Source organism: Bactrocera dorsalis, chromosome 6 (assembly GCF_023373825.1).
Source record: "Bactrocera dorsalis isolate Fly_Bdor chromosome 6, ASM2337382v1, whole genome shotgun sequence".
Classification (NCBI taxonomy): domain Eukaryota; kingdom Metazoa; phylum Arthropoda; class Insecta; order Diptera; family Tephritidae; genus Bactrocera; species Bactrocera dorsalis.
This window is the reverse complement of record NC_064308.1, coordinates 18939173-18965886: the sequence shown is the minus strand read 5'-3', so window position 1 is coordinate 18965886 and position 26714 is coordinate 18939173. Positions and strand designations below refer to the sequence as shown.

Below are 26714 nucleotides of genomic sequence, written 5' to 3'. Positions count from 1 at the left end.
TGTAGCTTATAGCGGCTAGTAATGTTCTAACATGTCCATTGTCAGTCTCTAGCAACTTTTGCATGTGCGACTGCGGGAACAGGTCCGTCATGTTGGCAGTTTCGTCTGTCATGCGCATAAACTCGGTCAAATTAGTTGAGTGCCTCAGGTAATTGTATTCGTTCCATACTAGTGCGTCGCCGTCCACTACCGGTATGTAATGCGAGTGTGAGTAATCCGTTAACTTGGCTGCCGCTATCCCGAAAGTGAGAAGTATTGTGATTGATAACCTAAAGAAGCAATATGAGGTGATTAGAAATTAATGTCGTCATTTTCTAAGGCTAAGTCCATTTATTAGGACTGTTGTCCCCAGATCTGCCTCTACTCTCCTCTCTTCACACAGGGGGGTTAATTTGTTCCCTAACCTTCTATTAGTTTTTACCATTACCTTTTCCCCCACTTCAAAGACCCTGTTCTGCCTTGACGGGTTATTTCAATCGAGCTGAGCCTGTTGTGCTTGTTCAATTTTACCTTTCACTTCCTTTCGGAATTCTTCGGTTGAGGCGTATATTACCTCAATAGGCTCTTTATTTGTGACCGAGTGTATTGTTCGGTTGTATTCAATGGTACATAGCTTGAGTGATCAGGTCCATTGTATCGCTTATTCTTCTTTCAAGTTTAAGGCACCTAGCAATTTCTACCAAGGTACTGTGAAACTTCTCTACCTGTCCGTTGGAAGTACTGTGGAGAGGGGGAGCGTTTACTATATCAATCCCATATTGGTTCTTCAACAGAGTCACAATGGTGTCTGAGTTGAAGGACGCCTCATTATCACAATAAATAGTTTTTGTTCCTGGGAAGAAATTAATCAACTGGAGGATGGGTATTTTTACATCCGTTATTGTCCGCGACGGTATCGGTTGAACTACTGCAAATTTAGAGAATTTATCAACACAAGTTAAAAAATGCTTCTTGTCTGTGGAGAAAATATCTATGTGCAGCATTTCACCTGTGTACGATGGAATCGGCGTAACGCCGAGTTCCTGCCTTCTAGGGTGTCGATCGTATTTGGCTTTCGTGCATATTTTGCAGTTTGTGACAATTTCGTTTGCCAATTTGGATATTTTCGGAAAATAATTGGCACAGACGATCTGTTTCACATTTTCCTGCGCAGCTCTATGAGCACGATTTGTTCAGTAGTGACTATTTTCCTTTGTTCATCCTTGTTCGTAATATCCGACACCATGTTTTTGCAGTACCAGAATTTGGTAGATGGGAAGCATCTTACCAATTCGTGTTGTATGCTGGCTAGCGCCGGTAGCTCGCAGTGAATCGCGTTCACCACGAGTCGGTTAATAATCTCCTTTACTTCGTCAATGAGGCTGTTTCTATCTATGAAGTGAATAACGTGGCGAGTTTTCCCGCCAAAGAGCATAAAATTTCGTTTCAGAGGGAAACGCGACTCCTCCAAAACTATTTGATTCCTGAAGCAGTTTATCGGGTTTTCTGTTGCTTCGACCGTGTAGGTCAGTGACAATTCTACCGTTTTATCTTTTATCTTTGCATTCGGTTTCTTATCAGAAACCGCCAACGTTAGAGGCTGGTGGTCTGTATAGATGTTGATGTCCCTAGTCCCGTAGAGATAATTTTGAAGTTTCCCTAAAGCCCATACTATGGCCAGTAATTCTCTTTCATTTGTTGCATAATGCATTTCCCTATCTTTCAGCGTTCTTGAAATCATAGTAATTGGTTTACCATTCTGCGAGAGGACTGCGCCAATGCCGTGAGCGGAGGAGTCTGTCGTTAGATCAAATGGTTTTTTAAAATCTGGATACATTAAGATGACATCTTCAGATGCTAGGATGTTTCTTAATCTTTCGAAGGCATTGCGTTGCGCTTCACTAAAATCAATGGGTACCCTTCTAGACTTGTGTTTACTTACTAACCCATAGGGATGGCAAAATTGGTTACAGAATCGATTCTCGATTCTGACTATTTTTCTATATTTTTCGACTCTAAGAATCGATTATCCGGGGGCAAAAATCGATTCTTTCGACTCTAATCGATTTTAAATTAAAAGGACAAAAATTTATTTATTAAATCACAAGGCATAAATTGAATGAATAATTCAAATCGATTAAATAAAACACAAAAATAGTTAAAAACAATTATATTGTTTTGTTTATAAATAAGGTACAGGGAACATTACATTTCATTTAAATTTTTTTTAAATAATTCAAGTTATTTAAAGAAGTTTAATAAAATAAGTTTTTAAATAAATTTAATATATGTAAAAGAACAATAAGCTAATTGTCAGTTTAAGAAAACCGTACATTTTCCAGGACAGATCTTAAAAACAGAAGCATATTTAAGTGATCTGGCGTTAATATACATATTCGTAAAGTAGAACTAAAAACGAGTATTTTAAGACATTTCCCGTGAAAATTGGTGCACGTTTTCGGAAAAGCCGCTCTTCTGAACATTTACCAGTAAATTTATCGTAGGAAAGTTTCTTGACCGTTTCTTAAGCGTTTTTTTATATGAAGTTTTTACAATTCTTGAGAGCTGGAAACTAAGCTTATAACTTGAAACTGGTCACTTAATTAATAGTAAAATCGAATGTCAAGAATCGATTCTTAATCGACTCCGACTACTGAAGATCGATTCCGAAAACTCGAGTATTTTACGAGAAAACTCGATTCTCGAGTAGAATCGGAATCGAGTTTGCCATCCCTACTAACCCATTTTCACCTTTTAAGATCTCAGTTAGAGGTCTTGCTATGGAGGCGAAATCTTTTATGAAACACCTGTAATAGCTTGCTAGCCCTAGAAAGGATCTAAGGCTGAACAAATAGGTTCAGGATATTCCTGAACGGCTTTGACCTTTGTGGGGTCAGTTTTTGCCCCACCTCTTGTTACTATGAAACAGAGATATTCCACACTTGTTTTAAAAAAATGTGTTTTTTCTCGTGACACTTTCATGTTGGCCTCACACAATTTTTCCAAAAACCAATTTATATGTTTGACATGTTCCGATTCATTTTCGGAAAAAATTATGACGTCATCGACGTAAACAAGCATGATTTGCCAATTTGTTCGCGTAAGACGTCGTCGATCGCCCTCTGGAAGATGCTTCCAGCATTCTTCAAACCGAATGGCAATCGACAAAACTCATATTTCCCACCGTTAACGGAAAAAGACGTTTTCTCGCGATCCTGCTCGGCGAGGACAATCTGATGGTAGCCTGACTTTAAATCTAAAGTCGTAAAGTACTTAGCTTTCCCTAAATTTGCCAGAATCATTGAAATATTCGGCATTGGGTACTTATCGGCAATAGTGCGCTCGTTGAGCTTCCTAAAATCAATAACCAGACGTTTGTTTTTGTTGCCTAACTCGTCGTAACCCTTTTTATCCACGACCCAGGTTGAGTTGGTGTAAGGGGACCTTGACGGTCTAATGATTTTATTGCGTAGCAATTCTCTTATTTCCTTTTCGACAAAATCTGCCACTCCCATTGGGTGAGGGTACAACTTCGAATAAATAGGCTCGTTATCTTTGGTTCGGATCGTGGCCACAACCGAAGTGTTAAATGGCAACAGCTCGTTAGAGTCTGCGAATGCCTTAATCCTTTTCAGGATCATTTTTTTAAATTCTGCCTTCACTGAACTTGGTACCTGTATGTCGTTGACATTTGTAAAGTTAACGTTGCTACACTTATGACATTGCAGATCTTCTGACATGGTACCATAATTTATTTTGCCTCCGTCTAGGTCAATAGTCGCGCCCACCTGCGTTAGCAGGTCAAGGCCTATGATTCCGTCGAACAGTGATAGACTATCCAACACAAAGAATGGGGATGTTACCCCGAAAATATTTATCAGGCATTTCTGTTTGATTTTATTGGACCCATGGATAGAGTTCACATTAAACGGGGAGTCTACCGGCTTTACGCCTTTAAGCTCCTTTACGGGCCTGACATATTTTTTTGCTGCCCCCGTGTCAATTAAAAACCTTAGTGTTTTCCCAGCCAACGTCCGCTCAAGGAACGCTAGCCGGGAGTGGCCTCTAAAAAATTAATAGAGTCACTTTCATAGTCAATCGCATTTTCATTGTCTACCTCTGCTACTGCAGCTGCGGCAGCAACCTCATATGCTTGGAAATCCTGGTCAACATCCGAATGATTCAAATTGTTGATCTTTTGACGCCTAAAATCTGTCATACGCTCTGAATTATTCTGTCTCTTATTTCCCTGAACGGGAGCATTGTGAATACCGGCAGCTTGTGCCTGTTGGTATTCCGTTGGGTGCCTAAATTTAAACGAACTAGAAATGAGGCCAGTATATTATTCGCTGAACCCCTAATGTTATTCCGAATAATACCCACTGCCTCGTAATGCTTTACGCTGCCTTCATAAGGTTCGAATAATTCGTAGGCGGCCATCGCTGCCTGCCTCCACGAAATATATTCCTCTTGTTTAATGACTTGACGAGGTCTAACGTCTGACTACACGATCGCAATTTTCTGGTAGCTTTCTACTTCAGAGGTTGTGATCCTCAATGCACTCATCTCGTTTCTAACTTCACTAATTTTTTCATCAATAACCTGTTTCCATTGAGCGGCCTGTGCCGCCAATGCGGCTTCTAACACCGCTTGTACCTGTCTTGCGTCCATACCCGTTTCCGTTTCTGTTTCCGCTACGTCTGCCACACGTAACCTGCTAGTATGGTTTATCAATTCCTGCACTGAGTTATCGTAAAGCTCTTTATCGTAAAGCGGGTGGCTCATTAGACCCTGAACAAACTAACACACACAAGTATTTTTTCACTCAAACGCGGCGCAATCGTTAACGGCCACCACAATAAAAAAGTAAAAAAAAAGATCACTTCACTCTTTATATAACGCTGCTTTATTAATTTCACAAATGATGACGATTGGCTGTGCCATTCACTTACATGATTTTTCAATAAATATGGTAATTCCGTTGCTCTGTGGCTGGGTAGTTGATTGTTGATCGCTAATTTTCCTCTTCGTGCCCCACGTTGAGCGCCAGTAAAAGATGTACGCTGTAATCACTGTATGAGCCGGTCGTCGGACGCGGCAATAATTATACAAGTTATATGTTTGCAAGTACTCTTTATTGGCCAGGCCTCGTGTGCTCCGGCTTAAGCTCAAATCTAAACTAGCCCAATACCTAACTTAACCATTAAGCCCTGACTAAATAGGTAATAAATTAATTTATCGATGAGTACCAACCACTCAATTTAAATGATTCCACTTGCACTCACATTCGCGAGAGTCTTTCAAAAGAAAAAAGGTTATTTATTGAAAGAGTACAATTTATTTTAAATTATCGATTTTTTTATAATACAATGTTTTGCGAAAATATATCGCGTCGAATCGAGGTAGAATGCGTTGTAGGGTTGTAAGACGGCGCAGGCGGGACGATGATGCTCGAAGCAAAAAGTGGGAAATCCGCGGCGCAGTGAAGAAGCGAATATCTTGAAGACGAATTTTAATGCGCGAATGTTGATGTGCGGGTGCGGCTTGTGAAGAACGAAGAGACCTGATTTTTTCCTGTCCATCCTTTTTGCGGAGTGGGTTGATTTACTGATGTGGTGAGTTGTGTTTTAGTGTCATCTGCTGTGGTGAACTGAGCTGGTTTATTAAGGTGCGCCAGTTTTTCCGGGTAGAGTGGGCGGATGCTTAACTCATTTAAACAAGCCCTAAGAACGCATATTCAGTAGTCGACGCTGCCGGCTTTGACGTCTGCGTCGTGCTGACTCTGCTTCATACAATTGTTTATCCAATTGGTGATAGTGCAGGCAACGATCGCTGGTCAACTATTTACGCAATCGGCTATTGGTACTGTTTATGTAAAAACGCTCACTTGCGTGTCGCTTGCTGTCCGTCCGCCTCGCCGCCTTGGTGGTTGTTATTGTTTACGTAATCTGATATGTCGTTGCTTTAGTGGCGGTCGTTGCCCACACAATCTGCTGATGTTGTATTGGCCTCACCACATTCGTACCCAACTGGAAATTGGGCATTATGTGTTAACTTACATGTCACTTCACTCCACTTTAACGTTGTATATATGTAAGTATATATGGCTGTATATATTTTTAAATATATTTTTCTCCTTTAGCCTTTTTTGGTATATGCACATATATTTGCCACTGTGTTTAACACTTTTCTATCTTTTTATTTAAAAACTTCTTTAATTTTTATGTTTTATTTATTTCTTTATTTTTTGTTTTGTATGTACTTCGGTACCACTGCACTACACGTTTTTGCTTTGTGTTTTCTATGTATATAAGTATCTGATGTTTTTATTTCTTTGTTTTTTTTTCAGGTTTAATTTGTTTTCACTTCACTTGTCGAAAGGCCGAAAACGAAACGAGTTGACAGGCAATTAGAAACGAAAGTTAGCACTAACAATATTAGTTGGCACTTTATTAAAAATATAACTAAGTTCACGAACTTAGTCCCTGCTCGGGCGCCATGAAAAATTCTCAAGCGTTTTTGAGAAGCGATAATAAAACTTGGGAATGCGTGAATAAAATTAATAAGCCTAATTGCCTGTCACAAATAATAGCGATAAAAAATGATTTTTTTATTTCAGGTTTAAATATACGTATATATGTACATTGTCGCTTGACGCAACAAGCATTATAAAAAAATTTAAGTGAATGACGGAAAATATACGTTGAACACCGCGAAACAGGGATTTTTTTTTATTAAAAATAAAAAAAGATACTTATTTTAAAATGATGCACCATCTATATTCGTATAGTAGATTTAAAAACAAAAATTTTAAGACATTTCCCGAGAAAATTGGTAAATGTTTTCGGTAAAGGTTCAGGAGAGCGGCTAATTTTCAACTTTTGTTAAATATTGTAACAGATTACGTTGAGGTAAGTAAGGTGAGTAATATTTTAGTATTACAAATGTATTATTAAGGTAAGTATATAATAATTTAAATAATCCAATATTTTCTAATTTTTTATAATTCATTTTGCTTAATTTTAATTTCAGGTTTAAAAATACATATATATCTCGTCGCTTGACGCAACAAGCATTATAAAAAAAAATTTAAGTGATTGACGGAAAATATACGTTGGACACCGAGAAACAGGGAATTGTTTCATTAAAAATAAAAAAAGATACTTATCTTAAAACGATGCACCATCTATATTCGTATAGTAGATTTAAAAACAAAAAATTTAAGACATTTCCCCAGAAAATTTGTAAATGTTTACGGTAAAGGTTCAGGAGAGCGGCTTTTCCAAAAACGTGCACCAATTTTCACGGGAAATGTCTTAAAAATCATGTTTTTAATTCCAATTTACAAATATATATGTCGCGTTATCCATTTTTCTGTTTTTTGCAATAAAAACAATAAAAAATATTGCGATTTTGCACGATACTTACGCTATAAATGACATCACTGTTCGAAATTCAATTGAGCATTAGTGATACAAGCAGTGATCGGGTTCGAAATATCGATATTCGAGACTAAACAAGAATTGATAAAAATGAGAGATATATAATAGAAAAATATTATTAATTGGAAAAATAAAAAGAAATTGAAATATCGATATTCTCAATATACGTGTCTGATCGTGAATTGGCAAAAATGAGAAAAGCATAATAGGAAAATTTATAATTCGAAAAAAAATATCCCTGGTCGCTCCAAAACCCCATATGTTCATAATTCTTCTGTGTCCAAATTCTTCTTCTTTCTGCAATAATAATGAATTATAAATTTTCCTATTATGTATTTCTCATTTTTACCAATTCTCGATCAGTCTCGAATATCGAGAGTATCGATAATTCGAAAACGATCAGGGCATGAATAAATAGTAGCCATTTGAATTTACAACATAATTTCGAACATAACCTTGCCATTTTCGTTGAAGTGAAGTGATTGTGAAGTTTTTCATATTTTTATAAAAATAACATAAAAACCAATTTCTCTTATCGATTAACTAAACAACATCAATTATTACGTGTATATAACTTATAGAAAGTATAATTTTAACATCTAAAGACGTGTAAAGTGTAAAAGTGAATTTATCATTTCGGTGTTCTTTTGCTCTTGCAAACCCCGGTGCACGGTGCAAGCATTGCAAATTTACAACGGCACAACAACAAACACACGCAGAAAATTATTTGCAATGGCTGTAAAATATGTCAGACCAAAATCCATGTATATTTGCGTGCAATGTCACGCAAAAATAAAATTGCAACCCTGTTGTATTGCCATTTTACATAAAGACATATTACGTCGTTAAATTGTTGAGAAAGGTAAATTCTAATTAGATTTTATAATTTCTATTTAAATTATAAAGTTTTGTTACAGTTTTTTTTTTGTTAAAAATGTATGCAGAAGGCGCGCTAATTCACAATAGCTATGCACAATAGTCATTTACAACAAATTGACTAAATCAGCCGCTCATATATCACTAGATTCTGCAATGGGTGCTCTCGTGCCCTTGTATATTTCGGTGTAGTATTTTTGCAATCTGCAATCTTGCAAGAGCAAGAGAATACCCCTATTGATATTTAAGGCACGCGCCATACATAGTCGTAAAGGAGAATTAAAAACGAGTATTTTAAGACCTTTTCCGTGAAAATTTGTGCACGTTTTCGTAAAAGCCGCTCTCCTGAACCTTTACCATGTTTTCAGAAAAGCCGCTCTCCTGAACATTCTGCGATCTTGAATTTTTATTTTTGGTATAATTTCTTCTGGCCGTTCCAGTCATTCCAATTGCAAAACGTGAAGACCTTCCGATCCAGTCGACTGTCAAAGTTTGATAGGTGAGCGGTTCTCATGTTTACAGTGACAGGAGAGTTGGGCATCTTTTTATCTCTGACGACAAGTGTAGACATATAGCGGGATTCGGTAACCAGTCTCTAGTCTCTATTTGAGACATTTTGAGGCAAAGTCTCAATTTGAGACTAGTTACTATTCACTAAACAGTCTTTAGCGTTAGTCTCAAAATATTGAGACCTGGTAGTTAGCAGGTTACAAAACTAAAAAGAGCTCTTGTCTGCCATTTTGAATATACTGAATAGAGATCATCATAGATATTAATCGATTGTCGTTGCTTTATATTTTGTAAGCAACTCAAACAAGAAAAGATGAAAAATAAATCAATTTTACATAAATTTCGTAAATATTATGAAACAAAGTCAACATATATTTTTATTTTTATTGATAATTATGTTTTTTGACTATGCTATAGGAAATTTATAGCGGGATTCTGTAACCAGTCTCTAGTCTCTATTTGAGACATTTTGAGACAAAGTCTCAATTTGAGACTAGTTACTATTCACTAAACAGTCTCTAGCGTTAGTCTCAAAATGTTGAGACCTGGTAGTTAGCAGGTTACAAAACTAAAAAGAGCTCTTGTCTGCCATTTTGAATATACTGAATAGAAATCATCATAGATATTAATCGATTGTCGTTTCTTTATATTTTGTAAGCAACTCAAACACGAAAATATGAAAAATAAATCAATTTTACATAAATTTCGTAAATATTATGAAACAAAGTCAACATATATTTTTATTTGTATTGATAATTATGTTTTTTGACTATGCTATAGGAAATTTAATATTTGCTATCGACATATTTATTTTCATTCAAGTGTAAAAACATCTCTGAATAATGAAATGTATTGTTACGAATTTACTCTTGCTAGTTTACTTTGTTAGGTTCGTATCTCTGGATTGACAAATAAAATCAACACTGTTTAATTTAATTCAACAACTCTTTATTTCACAACTCGTCTACACTATAGCAGTTTACTCTTCGCACTGATTGATTACGTTGGCGCTGCCACGGCTTATATAGCCACGCACTTCTCGCTGATGCCGACGTGTCCTTCTAGAATATCGCGTCTGGAAATTACCAGAACATAATGCTATACGGCGCCGTCGCAAGCAGACAGCCGCGGCGCCAGACTCTGCAATTGTTCAAGCAGACGGCTGTGGCGCCAGATGTCTATTGTTTCGACAAGCAGACAGTGCGGCGCCAGATGTCTATTGTTTCGACAAATGCTATTCCATATACCTACAGCTATTGTTCATAATCAGGGATGCATATAGTAATACAAATACAACTTAATACTACTTTTGTAACACTGCCCTCCACTAAAGCCTAATCGTCCCGATTAGGCACAAATCCTCTTGAACCAAATGGGGCGAGCCTCTCCAAATGTACTACTTTCATTTTACATCGTGCTTTTCCATTTCTTTGTATGCGGTATACCACATCATTAAGTCGTTTCATCACCATATAGGGTCCTTCCCAGGCTGTCTGCAGTTTCGGGGACAAGCCTTTCTTTCGAAGTGGATTGTACAACAGGACCAGATCACCTTCTTCAAAACCTTTTGAATTTGCCGCTTGATCGAACCGGTCCTTCATCTTATTGCTCATCAGATGCGTATGCTGTCTTACCATTAGATGCAATTCATTCATTTCTTCCTTTAAGGCAGAACAATAATCTCCATCATTTCTTACAGCTGTAGGATTCGTTCCAAACTTAAGATCAGCAGGGAGTCGCAGATCAGATCCGAAAATAATCTTTGCTGGCGTGTCTGGATCTGGATGCACTTGTCCCAATTCCGTTGATCTTTATCAACGATTTTCCGCAGATGTTCTTCGAGCGTTCGGTTGAATCTCTCTACCATCCCATCTGATTGTGGGTGTAACGCTGTTGTCCGTGTCTTGTGGATGCCCAATAATGTACAGACTTCTTGGAAAATGGAAGATTCGAAATTCCTGCCTTGATCTGAGTGTAATTCGACGGGCACTCCGAACCTTGTTATCCAATTTTCTACAAACGCTTCGGCTACTGTCTTTGCTTCTTGGTTTGGTAAGGCATATACTTCTGGCCATTTACTGAAATAATCCATGACAACCAGTAGATATTTGTTTCCGGCCGTACTGGTTGGGAACGGACCTGCAACATCCATTGCGACTCGTTCAAATGGTGATCCCATGTTGTACTGTTGTAGCCTACCGCGACTTTTGGCTTTAGGACCTTAAGCTGCCATGCACTCTACGCAATTACTTATCCATTCTGCTATGGAATCTCGACAACCGATCCAGTAGAACCGTTGTTTAATCTTCTCTATAGTTTTTGTAATTCCAAGGTGCCCTCCACTAGGTCCATTGTGATATTCTTTCAATACTTTCGGGATCATGGACTTCGGTACTATGATCAGCAGACGAGACTGTTTGCCATCTTCACTTTCCCAGGTACGATGAAGGTATCCATTAACGAGGTTTATGCTGTTCCATTGGGCCCAATATGCTTTTGCAGTTGGACTCTCGCTACTTATTTGTTCCTTTGGTGGTCGTACCCCATTTTCTTTGGCTATTATCAGCTTTGCAAGATCAGGGTCCTCCAGCTGATTGATTCTGATGCGGTGAGGAGTCCAATCATCTTCAGGTTCTATATTCAGTAATCGCACGTCGATTATACCTTCTTTTCCTTCTGATTTGGAGCAATGTTTAAATTCCAGTGGACAAGGGCGATGTGATAATGCATCCGCATTTTTGTGGTGAATCCTCTTTCGGTGTTCTGTTGGTTGTTTCCATTTTGATGGGTTTACTTTTATCTTGCAATTTCGGGCAAAGTGACCCGCTTTTCTACAGTTGAAACATCTGCCTGTTGTATTTACTCGCTGTGCAGCAATTGTCTTCAGAGTCTTCAATATTTCTTCCATCAGCGCCGGTTGTTCCATTTCGACTCTTTGTACTTTGTGTGCTGGTTTACTTAGTAGGGAAGCTGTTTCCTGTGTGAGGGCATGCGAAACCGTTTCAGCAAACGTTCCTTTTGGCAATGCATATGTGGCGCGTTTGGTGTCCACATCACGAATTCCATTTATGAAACATTGAATTTTTACCCTCTCAATGTAATCCACAGGTGCATCTGCATTTGCCAAATGAGCCAGTCGTTCTATTTCAGTTGCAAACTCTTGCAATGACTCGTTTATCTTCTGACCCCTAATTTGCAGTTCGATCTGGTATATTTGTTTCCGGTGCTCACTACCATATCGTCTTTCTATCGCACTCATCAATGCCTCATAGTTGTCCCGTTCACAGTCTGGAATAGTCTGAAGGATTTCTGCCGCAGGTCCTTTCAATGATAAAAACAAGGACGCTACTTTGTCCGCTGCATTCCAGTTATTGGCCATTGCTGTCTTTTCAAACTGAAGTTTGAAAATTTGAAATGGAATACTTCCATCGAATGTGGGTGCCTTCAATCTTTGATTATTTGTTGATGGTGCAGGGCCATGCACTTCCAGTTCTCGCACACGATTACTTAATTGAAGAACTTCTGCTTTTAAATTTTCTTCGTCATTTTTTAAAGTGCTTAATTCGTCTTCAAATTTTGAAAATTTCTCTTGCACTTGTTTTTGTAGTTGTGTAGTATTTTCCGTAATCTGTTGTACCAAACGATGTTGTTGTGTAAGGCGAGACTCTAACTGTGATGTATTTTCAGCTATTTGCTGTGCCAGACGATTTTCGGTTTGCACTGCATTGTCTGCTATTTGTGATGTATTTTCAGCTATTTGCTGTGCCAGACGATTTTCTGTTTGCACTGCCTTTTCTGCATTTTCAGCTATTTGCTGTGCCAGACGATTTCCTGTTTGCACTGCATTTTCTGTATTTTCAGCTATTTTCTGTATAGCCACTAACAGCATGTTCATGTCCACACTCGATGATGTTCGTTGTTCTTCTACTTTTTCTTCTACCTTTGTAGAAGTTTCTGGCCCAACAAATTCGAACTCGTCCACATTAATTCCATCCGCTTCCATTGCTTCACGCAATCGTGCCTGCAGATCCGCCTTTTGCCCGCTTATCGGCAAATTACGCTCCTCCAGTTCCTTTTTTAATGCCTGAATTCTCAATTCTCCGAATTTAACCATCTTGATTTTGGATTATTTGACAATCCCACTTCTGACACCAATTGTTACGAATTTACTCTTGCTAGTTTACTTTGTTAGGTTCGTATCTCTGGATTGACAAATAAAATCAACACTGTTTAATTTAATTCAACAACTCTTTATTTCACAACTCGTCTACACTATAGCAGTTTACTCTTCGCACTGATTGATTACGTTGGCGCTGCCACGGCTTATATAGCCACGCACTTCTCGCTGATGCCGACGTGTCCTTCTAGAATATCGCGTCTGGAAATTACCAGAACATAATGCTATACGGCGCCGTCGCAAGCAGACAGCCGCGGCGCCAGACTCTGCAATTGTTCAAGCAGACGGCTGTGGCGCCAGATGTCTATTGTTTCGACAAGCAGACAGTGCGGCGCCAGATGTCTATTGTTTCGACAAATGCTATTCCATATACCTACAGCTATTGTTCATAATCAGGGATGCATATAGTAATACAAATACAACTTAATAGCGGGATTCTGTAACCAGTCTCTAGTCTCTATTTGAGACATTTTGAGGCAAAGTCTCAATTTGAGACTAGTTACTATTCACTAAACAGTCTCTAGCGTTAGTCTCAAAATATTGAGACCTGGTAGTTAGCCGGTCACAAAACTAAAAAGAGCTCTTGTCTGTCATTTTGAATATACTGAATAGAGATCATCATAGATATTAATCGATTGTCGTATTTTTATATTTTGTAAGCAACTCAAACACGAAAAAGTTAAAAATGAATAAATTTTACATAAATTTCGTAAATATTATGAAACAAAGTCAACATATATTTTCATTTTTATTGATAACTATGGTTTTTGACGATGTTATAGATATTTTAATATTTGATATCGGCATATTTATTTCCATTCAAGTGTAAAAACATCTCTGAATGATGAAATGTAATAGATTTTGTGACTGTCACTTACAGAATAGCAAAATCGTCTCAAGTCTCAAAAATTGTCTCTAACTTAAAATCTCAAATTTAGAGACTTGAGACTGTCTCACGTTACAGAATCGCACGGTAATACTACTTTTGTAACAGTATGTAATAGATTTTGAGACTGTCGCTTACAGAATAGCAAAATCATGTCAAGTCTCAAAAATTGTCTCTAACTCAAAATCTCAAATTTAGAGACTTGAGACTGTCTCACGTTACAGAATCGCACGGTTAATATATGTTATCGACTTATTTATTTCCATTCAAGTGTAAAAACATCTCTGAATAATGAAATGTAATAGATTTTGTGACTGTCACTTACAGAATAGCAAAATCATATCAAGTCTCAAAAATTGTCTCTAACTCAAAATCTCAAATTTAGAGACTTGAGACTGTCTCACGTTACAGAATCGCACGGTTAATATATGTTATCGACTTATTTATTTCCATTCAAGTGTAAAAACATCTCTGAATAATGAAATGTAATAGATTTTGTGACTGTCACTTACAGAATAGCAAAATCATATCAAGTCTCAAAAATTGTCTCTAACTCAAAATCTCAAATTTAGAGACTTGAGACTGTCTCACGTTACAGAATCGCACGGATAGAATAGTTTATATTTTGGAGATTATAATGTTAATCGATACTTATCGAATACTGCAATCACCAAAAACCGGCAAGCAGTTAAATAAACGAATAACTACGTAAATTGGATATTTTTATGCATCTAGAGAGCAGTAGAACAAGCATAAAAGAAGGCTATTGTATATAGTAAGAGGTAACGTTTTCATTAAAATGTCATTAATATGGTTTTAATGGGAATTTATGTTTTAACACAAATGTAATTAAGAAGTGAAACATGGAAGTCAACGGTCAAAGTTGATTCATATAAGTATTTTTGCACCGAATTCTTTCCATACTAAAAAGGCTCTTCAGCATATCATTTGGAAGCCAAGATTTAAGCAAGCTCGTATTGCAAAATTAAGCATGTTAAATTAATAGGTTGACATAGAGGAGTTTCTCCAAATTAAGGATATACATCTGCCGGTGTGTCAAGGTTCATTCACATACAATTTTTTTCTTTTTCCTTGACAATTCTTATTTTAACGAGTCGAAATAGAAAAGGGTATGTTTATGTTTTTGTAGTGGTAGAAGGCAAAATTCCGATTTCTTTGGCGCCGCGATCTAAAGGTACCGTTGGAAAGAGGAAGTCCTGCTGATTAAAAAAAGGTATGGGGTTATAGGTACCGCAAACGCTTAGTTTACGAGAAAATTCCCAAAATTCCAACATTTAAACAAGCTATTTAAACACACTTTTCACTTCAAATTAATTTAATCAAGCTGTCAATATTTAAACAAATTCACAATTTACACTTTTTGTAGGTTTTATAAGCAAAAAATGTATATTTGAAAAATCACTTTTTACACTCGTAGTGAACATCATTTATGGGGGAAATTTTAGTATACGATCCCACGATTTCAGGGTTAAAAGTGGTATGGTTGGATAGGGCTGATGCTCCAGATTAAGAAAATATATAATTGTTGCCGCCGCAAACTTATAGTTTTCGAGATATTTGCATTTAAAGTTGAAAATTTTGCAAATTTTATCTTACAATTTCTCGATTTCTAGTAATTATTTATTTCATATTATGCACTTTTTATGCACTTATACTTCATAACATTGTTTCTACATATTTATTTTTTAGTAATTATTTAGTTATTTGCTTAAAATAAGCATTTTATATTTTACACAATTTTCACTCAATGCACAATAACAAAAGTATTCCGTGTTTACAGATATTAAGTGTTGCCATAATTACACATATATCAAACGAATAAAAATGGATATAAAAACTCAAACGCAGAAAACAAATACTTCTTCTTCTTCTTCACTGGCGTAGACACCGCTTACGCGATTATAGCCGAGTCAACAACAGCGCGCCAATCGTTTCTTCTCTTCGCTACGTGGCGCCAATTGGATATTCCAAGCGAGGCCAGGTCCTTCTCCACTTGGTCCTTCCACCGGAGTGGAGGTCTTCCTCTTCCTCTGCTTCCCGCGGCGGGTACTGCGTCGAATACTTTCAGAGCTGGAGTGTTTTCATCCATCCGGACAACATGACCTAGCCAGCGTAGCCGCTGTCTTTTAATTCGCTGGACTATGTCAATGTCGTCGTATATCTCGTACAGCTCATCGTTCCATCGGATGCGATATTCGCCGTGGCCAACGTGCAAAGGACCATAAATCTTCCGCAGAACTTTTCTCTCGAAAACTCGCAACGTCGACTCATCGGTTGTTGTCATCGTCCAAGCCTCTGCACCATATAGCAGGACGGGAATTATGAGCGACTTATAGAGTTTGGTTTTTGTTCGTCGAGAGAGGACTTTACTTTTCAATTGCCTACTCAGTCCGAAGTAGCACCTGTTGGCAAGAGTAATCCTGCGTTGGATTTCTAGGCTGACATTGTTGGTGGTGTTAATGCTGGTTCCTAAGTAGACGAAATTATCTACAACTTCAAAGTTATGACTGTCAACAGTGACGTGAGTGCCAAGTCGCGAGTGCGACGACTGTTTGTTTGATGACAGGAGATATTTCGTCTTGCCCTCGTTCACTGCCAGACCCATTTGCGTTGCTTCCTTGTTCAGTCTGGAGAAAGCAGAACTAACGGCGCGGGTGTTGAGACCGATGATATCAATATCATCGGCATACGCCAGCAGCTGTACACTCTTATAGAAGATTGTACCTGCTCGATTAAGTTCTGCAGCTCTAATAATTTTCTTCAGCAGCAGATTGAAGAAATCGCACGATAGGGAGTCGCCTTGTCTGAAACCTCGTTTGGTATCGAACGGCTCGGAGAGGTTCTTCCCGATCCTGACGGAGCTTTTGGTGCCGCTCAACGTCAGTTTACACAGCCGTATCAGTTTTGCGGGGATACCAAATTCAGACATCGCGGCATAAAGGCAGCTCCTTTTCGTGCTGTCGAAAGCAGCTTTGAAATCGACGAATAGGTGGTGAGTGTCGATTCTCCTTTCACGGGTCTTTTCCAAGATTTGGCGCATGGTGAATATCTGGTCGGTTGTTGATTTACCAGGTCTGAAGCCACACTGATAAGGTCCAATCAGCTTGTTGACAGTGGGCTTTAATCTTTCACACAATACGCTCGACAGAACCTTATATGCGATGTTGAGGAGGCTAATCCCACGGTAGTTGGCGCAGATTGTGGGGTCTCCTTTTTTATGGATTGGGCATAGCACACTTAAATTCCAACCGTTGGGCATGCTCTCATCCGACCATATTTTGCAAAGAAGCTGATGCATGCTCCTTATCAGTTCTTCTCCGCCGTGTTTGAATAGCTCGGCCGGCAATCCGTCGGCCCCTGCCGCTTTGTTGTTCTTCAGGCGGGCAACTGCTATTCGAACTTCGTCATGGCCGGGCAATGGAACGTCTGCTCCATCGTCATCGATTGGGGAATCGGGTTCGCCTTCTCCTGGTGCTATGTGTTCACTGCCATTCAGCAGGCTGGAGAAGTGTTCCCTCCATAATCTAAGTATGCTCTGGGCATCGGTGGCTAGATCACCTTTGGGGGTTCTACAGGAGTATGCTCCGGTCTTGAAACCTTCTGTAAGTCGCCGCATTTTTTCGTAGAATTTTAGAGCATTACCCCTGTCGGCCAGCTTATCAAGCTGTTCGTACTCACGCATTTCGGCCTCTTTCTTCTTCTGTCTGCAAATGCGTCTCGCTTCCCTCTTCAACTCTCGGTATCTATCCCATCCCGCACGTGTTGTGGTCGATCGTAACGTTGCGAGGTAGGCAGCCTGTTTTCTCTCCGCTGCGACACGGCACTCCTCGTCGTACCAGCTGTTCTTTTGCACTTTCCGAAAACCAATGGTTTCGGTTGCAGCTGTACGTAAGGAGTTTGAAATGCCGTCCCACAGTTCCCTTATACCGAGTTGTTGACGAGTGCTCTCAGAGAGCAGGAGTGCAAGCCGAGTAGAAAATCGTTCGGCTGTCTGTTGTGGTTGCAGCTTCTCGACGTCGAACCTTCCTTGTGTTTGTTGGCGTGCGTTTTTTGCTGCACAGAGGCGGGTGCGAATCTTGGCTGCAACAAGATAGTGGTCCGAGTCGATGTTTGGACCTCGGAGCGCACGCACATCTAAAACACTGGAGACGTGTCTTCCGTCTATCACAACATGATCGATCTGGTTGGTGGTTTTTAGATCCGGAGACAGCCAGGTAGCTTGATGTATCTTCTTATGCTGGAATCTAGTACTACAGATAACCATATTTCGGGCCCCGGCGAAGTCGATCAGCCTCAACCCATTTGGGGATGTTTCGTCGTGGAGGCTGAATTTACCGACCGTAGTGCCAAAGATACCTTCTTTGCCCACCCTGGCGTTGAAGTCGCCAAGCACGATTTTGACATCGTGACGGGGGCATCTCTCATAAGTGCGCTCCAAGCACTCATAAAAGGCATCTTTGGTCACATCGTCCTTCTCTTCCGTCGGGGCGTGGGCGCAAATAAGCGATAAGTTGAAGAACCTCGCTTTGATGCGGATTGTGGCTAGACGTTCATTCTCCGGAGTGAATGATAATACTCGGCGACGGAGTCTCTCTCCCACCACGAATCCAACACCAAACTTACGCTTCTTTATATGGCCACTGTAGTAAATGTCACAAGGACCTACTCGTCTCTGTCCTTGTCCCGTCCATCGCATTTCTTGGACGGCGGTGATGTCAGCCTTTATCTTTACGAGGACATCTACCAGCTGGGCAGTGGCACCTTCCCAATTAAGGGACCGGACATTCCAGGTGCATGCCCTCAAATCATAGTCCTTATTTCGTTTGCCATGGTCGTCATCAAAAGGGGGGTCTCTCATCCGAGGCTGTGCTTGCTTTTTCATTGGGGGTGTTTTTTTACGTGGCGGGTCCCAAAGCTCGCCTTCAAACGGATGTTCTCAGGCTACCCAGAGGATACTTGGTCAAAGACCGGAAGTCGTGAGCTGCTTGAGTCCAAAAACAAATACTATCTGAAATAAATTTTCCATTGTAATAAGAAAAGTTTTAAGGCTTTATTGGCGGCCTTCGGCCGCGCTTCAAAAAAAATAAAACTCCTTTTCCCGTTGGCGGCCTTCGGCCGCGCTTCAAAAAAATAACCCTGGCCGATCCAACACCGGGGTGTATCAGGTTTTTTTTAAGTAAAACTCCTTTTCGCGTTGGCGGCCTCGGCCGCGCTTCAACAAAATACCCCTGGGCGATCCAACACCGGGGTGTATCAAGTTTTTTTAAGTAAAACTCCTTTTCGCGTTGGCGGCCTTCGGCCGCGCTTCAGAAAAATAACCCTGGCCGATCCAACACCAGGGTGTATCAGGTTTTTTTTAAGTAAAACTCCTTTTCGCGTTGGCGGCCTTCGGCCGCGCTTCAAAAAATAACCCTGGCCGATCCAACAACGGGGTGTATCAAGTTTTTTTTTTTAAGTAAAACTCCTTTTCGCATTGGCGGCCTTCGGCCGCGCTTCAAATAAATAACCCTGGCCGATCCAACACCGGGGTGTATCAAAAATCTTGATATATCAAGAAAAAGGGCAATGATTTATGTATTTGGGGTATAGTCCTATTTTTTATTCATTTTTATTCGTTTGATAAATGTGTAATTATGGCAACACTTACTATCTGTCAACACGGAATACTTTTGTTATTGTGCATGAAATGAAAAATGTGTAAAATATAAAATGCTTATTTTAAGCAAATAACTAAATAATTACTGGAAAAAAAATATGTAGAAACAATGTAATGAAGTATAAGTGCATAAAAAAGGCATAATATGAATTAAATAATTACTAGCAATCGAGAAATTGCAAGATAAAATTTGCAAAATTTCCAACTTTAAATGCAAATATCTCGAAAACTATAAGTTTGCGGCGGCAACAATTATATATTTTCTTAATCTGGAGGATCAGTTCTATCCAACCATACCACTTTTAACCCTGAAATCGTGGGATCGTATACTAAAGCCGACCCTCATTTATGTGCTAACAATTATGAGGAAATGGAGCGCTGCTATATGATAAGCAAATATGAGCAATTCGCAGAATTTCTCTATTTCGATATAATTCCTCTTTATATAGCAATCTTAGTTTTAATACAAACAATTTCATATTAAAATGAGTATAAATAATCTTTCAATTTTTTCTTATTAAAATTTAATAAACAAATAATATTATATAAAAGTATTACCTAATAAAATAATCCTGGGTATGCGCTCGACCAGAGTAATTTTGTTAAAGCTACCATTGCAACCATTTTTTTTATTATATGAATAAATCGATTTCACCCGAAGTTAAATATAGAATAAAAGTTTGCACTCTTTAATATAAAATAAATGGTTAGAAACGAATAAGTGTTAGGGGATATAAAAGTTAAAAATATAAGTGTTAAATTCATTATAAATCGGAGAAACATGTATTTTAAATATTTGAATTTTTTAACTTTAAAAACCATAAATCAGTGGCACCTATATATATATATATTGATCTGGAGGACCTCCTCTATCCGTACATACCAATTTGTACTCCGAAATCTGGGGATGCTATTCTAAAACTTACCCTTAATTTATAATAAAAATCAATAAAAGGCTGCGAGGTACCCAATAAATAGCTTTGCGTCGTCTCGATGTAAATGAAATCACAAAAAAAAAACATTCAACGAACTTTTCTGTTAAAGGAAATGACTGAAGAAAAGCGAAACAAAAGTTATATCTGAGTAAGATATTATGGTATGTAAGACATTTGCATATAAATTGTCAATATTTTGTATGCGATATGTTGATTTACTGTGAATTTCACACTTATTGTTTTTTATATCCACCAACACTTCACTACCATTAATAAATGCACAATAAATCCATAGAAGTACACAATGACAGTTAATTTTGAACTTCAATATATTCTTGAACTTGTCCGTCCATATCATCACATTGCGCGCTAAAGAAAACGGAAATAGGCCCCTATGTCCGCGGCAGCTATATATTCTTAATATTGTATTTTTAGTAGCAGAATTCTGCCAAGTTGCCAATCCTTACACGTATAAAAATTTCCATTTCAAGTTACGTAGACCCGACCATCGTGGGAACGTAAAATAATTATACGATTTGATTAGCTCAACTAGACGATTAAACATAGTGATTAAAAAATAAATAAAATAGCGATCTCTTAGAGTTAAGCTACAGCGCCTGGCTTGAGGGTGGATTTTTATACCCCGATCCGGGTATATAAAGTTTGTCGCGATGTTTGTAACACACAGAAGGAAGCGTCGGAGACCCTATAAATTATATATATAAATGATCAGTATGTTGAGCTGAGTCGATTTAGCTGTGTCCGTCTGTCCGTCCGTCCGTTCGTCTGTCTGTATGTATACGAACTAGTCCTTCAGTTTTTAATATATCGTTTTGAAATTTTGTAAACGTCATTTTCTCTCAAGAACCTGCCCATTTGTCGGAACTGGACCGGACCACTATAACATATACATAGCTGCCATACAAACTGGATGATCCGAATCAAGAGCTTGTATGGAAAACTTTCACATTTGACGAGATATATTCACGAAATTTGGTATAGATTATTTTCCAAGGCAACAATGTAATATACGAAGAAATTGTTCAGATCGGCCTATTATAGCATATACATAGCTGCCATGCAAACCGAACGATCGGAATCAAGTTCTTGTATGGAAAAAAGGTCGCATTTGACGTGGTATCTTCACGAAACTTCACATGGATTACTGCTTAAGGTTATAACATAAACTCCGAAAAAATTGTTCAGATCGGATTACTGCAGCATATAGTTTCCATACAAACTGGATACATAGTTACTAAAAGAAATGCATCTGTGAAGTATAGCTACTACGTTTTTTTTTTTGTTCGATTGTCATTCACTAACATTTGAGGAGGTAAGAGTTGAAATTTTTTTTAAGCACCCTAACATATATATTCTTAACCTGGAGCACCTCCTCTATTTCTAGTAAATAGGACTTAAATAGTGTAATATGATCTAACTTATAAAACGCAAAACATATTGTTCAAGATTGAGATATTGTATAGGCTATTAACCCCATCTAAGTTTGCATACGCTACGCCTATGGGACAAATATCATCTGATTGTAGCGTTATCTCTTCTTTCATTTGTTGTTTGCGTTCAGCTATTGACATAGGTATATGTATGTACATTAGGGTGTGTCATTCTGAGGCAACCTTTTTTTTCAACTGAAAAACAGGCTCAAAACTTTCGAAAATGTGTAAAAAAAAAGTCACTCAAGAGATGAGCTCTTAATATTAATATTAAGAGGTGCCTATTTCAAATTTTCTGTGTTCCATATAAATTACATGGAAAAAAAATCATTTTTTTTGTGGTGGTTATTTTGCGGAGGTTTTATATGTGCCCCGATGGCTGCCAGTAGGGATGGTAAACTCGATCCCGATTCTACTCGAGAATCGAGTTTTCTCGTAAAATAATCGATTTTCAGTAGTCGAATTAATTTAGAATCGGTTCTTCACATTCGAAAAATCGATTATTTTACGAAAAAACTCGATTCTCGAGTAGAATCGGGATCGAGCTTACCATCCCTACTGGCAGCCATCGGGGCACATATAAAACCTCCGCATAATAACCACCACAAAAAAAATGTTTTTTTTTCCATGTAATTTATATGGAAGACAGAAAATTTGAAATAGGCACCTCTTAATATTAATATTAAGAACTCATCTTTTGAGTGACTTTTATTTACACATTTTCGAAAGTTTTGAGCCTGTTTTTCAGTTGAAAAAAAAAGGTTGCCTCAGAATGGCACACTCTAATGTACATACATATGTTAGCGACGCTGACTGCTGCCTACTGTATATATGCACACAGCTACCATATGCTCTATTCCATACTTATCTACATATTAAGTATAAGCGCATCTATTCGCACCTACATAAAGTGCATTGCCTATTTTTATAGAGGTAGCATTCCATTTTTTGTACATGTACTACTGTACAAGCAGGCATACAAGGACTGTCGCAAAAGAAACAACTTTTTAAATACAACTGTTTCTGGTGCGCCACCTACTGGTGGGTATATGAAATAAAAAGCTTGATCTCTTGTTAACATTTCGTAAAAATTTTAAGACAATTGGATAACTACAATCAATGTTATCGATCAAAAAGTGACAGCAGCTTTTGGTCATCGGTCGTAAAATTCATTTTGAACAAAGAGCAAATATTAACTTTTGTTTTAAACTAGTTAAAACGTTTACTGGGGCCCTATTCTGTATCTTGATTCGTAAATGTATTCTATTCGAAATTCGGATTTACTTTATAATTATGCGAAAGTTGTACCACCCTCTGCCAGAATAAGTATGTACAATTTTCGTTTTTGCTTTCTACAACTCAAAAGCTAACGAATATTTTATTCGAAAATTGGCTTGAAAATCCGAAAATCGAGTTACAGAATATAAAAACTTCGAATTCGAGTAAATTTTTTTTTCGAATCGAGTTACAGAAAAGGCCCCCTGAAACATTTCAAATGATGAAAAAAGTTAATGTAATCAGTGCCTATTTGGAAAACTTCATTTGCCCATGAAAAGACGCTGGACTCAGAACATTTCAGCTATCCAAAGGCGACGACCGATATTCTAAAGAGCATTCCGAAAAATGACCTTGAAACACTCATTTGAAATGCTAATTGACCGGGCTAAATGCTGTATCGAAGCACAAGGAAACAACTTTGAATGAAAAAATATAACTTTTGAAAAATATTAATTATTTGTTGTTTTTTCCAACAGTCCTGTTTCTTTTGTGACAGACCTTGTATAATTACCGCTCCTTGCGGATTTAAGTGAGTGCTAAAAATAAAGTCGTTACGACAGGTCATATCAAACGCAGTTCCTTTTGTTTTATTTCAATCTTTCGCACATATATTTCAAAAACCAATAAATTGTGGATTTTTTGTCAATGAACTATATAATTTAAAGTGAACTAAGAGATGTTAAAAATATTTTCCATCAACGTATATGAATATACATATGTATGTATTCAAACACTACATTCACTAGTTTATGAAGCACTATCTTAAATAGAACTTTTCATAAAACTTCAATTAAACATCAAATCAAAGTTAATTTCTTATGGTAGTAACAATTTTTTTTTATTTAGAATGGAAGTATAAGGAATGTCGTGAAAACTACTTTTTGGATGAGCTACATAAAAAATAGTCTTATAAAAATGGCCGCTTTCCAGTTTACCTCGATTAATCTGCAAATGGCACAAGATTATTTTTCCAATTTAAATCCATTAGCTCAGCGTGTTGCGTCTGATATAAACATAACAAAATCTTCATATGGCATGCTTTGGTATACTTTGAAAGAAAATCAACAAAACGAGATCATAAACCAAACTCTGATAAATCCTGAAATTTCGCTGAAGTATTTGGAAAATCTGTCTCTGTCCGCTTCATCGTTATCATCAAGTCCATCTTCGTCAAGCTCATCTTCAGCCAGTTTAAGTACTACAAGTGCTGAACATATTTTGCCGTCGTCTTCAAAGGATAGAGGACAAAATTATTCTCCCAATGTCAATAATAGTAATACATCGCATTCGTTAACTGAAAATTTTGTACAGACTCAAAATTTATTGTCAAAAACCTTCGTAGCACGCCCTATGCACACTGTACATTCACATCAAATTGGTAAATTAAAACCTCCTTCGTCCCCACCGCCACCTCCACCCACTACATCCAAAAAATTGAAAAGAATTGAAAATACTGAAAAACAGAAAAATGATTTGAGATCGCTTCAAACGGTACGTAATGGACCGGCAAATGGTAGAAACGAGAAAAGAGATTATATTTATGATGGAATCAACTTACATACATATATCGCACAGAAAGTGGCACTAAAAATTATATATGATGATGTATTAAGGGCATATCCCGATGAACATTCGCAACCTTTCAGTTATCGCACAAAATCGCAAATAGATCTACAACAGCAGTATTATGAAGCTGATTTGAATGATATAAATTTGAACACTAACTTTGATTATAAATGCCTTACTTCAAACGAGTCGTGCAATATAAATTTGGTTAAAAATGTAGATTTAACTAAAAATTATGATTGCTTACAAAAGGAGTTAAAGAGTACATTGAGCAACCATTTGAAGCCATCTAGAAAAAATAAGCGCCTATTACCTATATCGCAAGAAGTGTCCAATATTCTACCTGCTAAAGCAAATCAAGTGCTTTCTTCGCCACTTTTGAATAAGTCTAAAATTGAATCGAGCAGATGTTTGAAAGAAAATGTTGTAAAGCATACATCCGAGGGCTCATTCTTACTCGACTTTAAACCGAAACAATCAAATTTGAATTATGCCGTATACACAGATGTCTATATTGAAAAAGGTGAATCAGCTACACTAATGTACAATTGCAGCAACAGCGGAATTCTGACGGAATCCTCGAACTCGTTAACAACTACATCCGATGACGACGAACAAAGTAATCACGAATATATTAACGAAAATGATGATGAAAAGACGTTGTGCCGGCTTTTAGAGAACGATCTAAATTTACGTAGGGGATTCGATTTTCTGAATAATTGGTAAAAAAAATTTGTATACTTTTCATAAAAATAAGGGAATCATTATAATTATTATGTAAGTGGAAATGATATCATATACATCACTCAATTTAACTCCTTGGTCTGCAAATTATAAAAAACAGTGTTTACAGAAAAAGTTCCAGTTTTTGCTTCTACGTAAAAAGATTTCTTGCAGTTGCAACTTTTCTTAAGAAATTGTTGGTATATTTATGTGCACAAGGTCAATATGCAACTACGTCTGAATAAACAGTTCCAACATTTTTATATTAATTCAGTGAAAGGAAAAAATGATTTGATAATTATTTGCATGTTGTTGTTGTTCTAACGGTTATTCAATCCCCGTTAGGATGGATTTATCTAGGTTGACGTCGACGTCATATAACGGGAGGCCCATAAAACGTGTTGTTTCGACGAGGTCGGGGACGTGGAGGGGCATGTAAAGAGGTGGCCAGTGTCACGCGAAGACTCCTCGCACTCAGGACATATGTTGGATATGTCGGTGTCTATTCTGGAAGAGTAGGAGTTTAACCTGCCATAATATCCAGAACGAAATAATTATTTGCAACGATATTGATAGTGATAAAAGTTTGTCATTAGTAATAAAAAAATTAGACATACATATATATTTATTTACGTTCTCCTCAATAAACACTACTTATAAACTTTCATTACCATTAAATATTGGATAAATGTATATTCATTTGCTAGGTACGGTGTATTATACTAATTGTGATGTACATATTATATAATATAATGTTTTGTAATGCAACCGAAATATTTCTGACATTGCATCACTTTTGAAACGTATTAAACCGGCAGTTGACAAAGAAACTCGCGCATCACAAATAAAGTTGATTTTTGACATTTTCATATCCAACGTTAGCGTAGTCCGTTTGAGCTTTCGTTCTTCTTAGTTTATTATTAATTTAGATAGATAGTTAATAATGAGGTATTGCACTGCGGCGTAGATCCAGCATCCGGAATAATTTCAGTAGCTTGCTGGGCGCTACTGAAGTGATGTGATCCCTGTCCACGTAAATGGAACCTAGGGCCTTAAGCCTACTTCTGCAAATTGGACAATCCAGAATCAGGTGTACTGGGGTTTCCTGTTCCATGTTGCAGAACTGCCAGTTTGGGCAAGAGACTATGTCCCCGTTGGACAAGTGCTTCCTGAGTCTGCAGTACCCTGTGCAGAACGCGACGAGGAGGCCGATT

The 26714-nt window shown here is 37.8% G+C and overlaps 3 protein-coding genes and 1 long non-coding RNA gene across 11 annotated transcripts in view; 3 read left to right on the top strand and 1 right to left on the bottom strand.

Annotated features, from left to right (window-relative positions):
* LOC125779281 (myosin-13-like) overlaps positions 1–13717 on the bottom strand; it is a 279252-nt gene extending 265535 nt beyond the window's left edge. For both annotated transcript variants that reach the window (XM_049460461.1, XM_049460460.1), the window contains exon 1: positions 10055–13717. In XM_049460461.1, the coding sequence (XP_049316418.1) occupies positions 11029–12921 (1893 nt within the window). In that variant the 5' untranslated portion in view covers positions 12922–13717 and the 3' untranslated portion in view covers positions 10055–11028. The remainder of the gene's footprint in view (positions 1–10054) is intronic.
* LOC125779268 (uncharacterized) overlaps positions 1–26714 on the top strand; it is a 465548-nt gene that overhangs the window by 356381 nt on the left and 82453 nt on the right. The window lies entirely within an intron of this gene.
* Positions 14447–26178, top strand: LOC105221854 (uncharacterized). The gene is made up of 2 exons (XM_049460585.1): positions 14447–14652; positions 24058–26178. The coding sequence occupies exon 2, from the start codon at positions 24097–24099 to the stop codon at positions 25501–25503; it is 1407 nt and encodes a 468-aa protein (XP_049316542.1). The 5' UTR covers positions 14447–14652; positions 24058–24096; the 3' UTR covers positions 25504–26178.
* The window catches only part of LOC125779586 (uncharacterized), a 71458-nt gene continuing 59418 nt past the window's right edge, over positions 14675–26714 (top strand). Inside the window, exon 1 of the long non-coding RNA XR_007423362.1 lies at positions 14675–17678. This is a non-coding gene — a long non-coding RNA (uncharacterized LOC125779586). The remainder of the gene's footprint in view (positions 17679–26714) is intronic.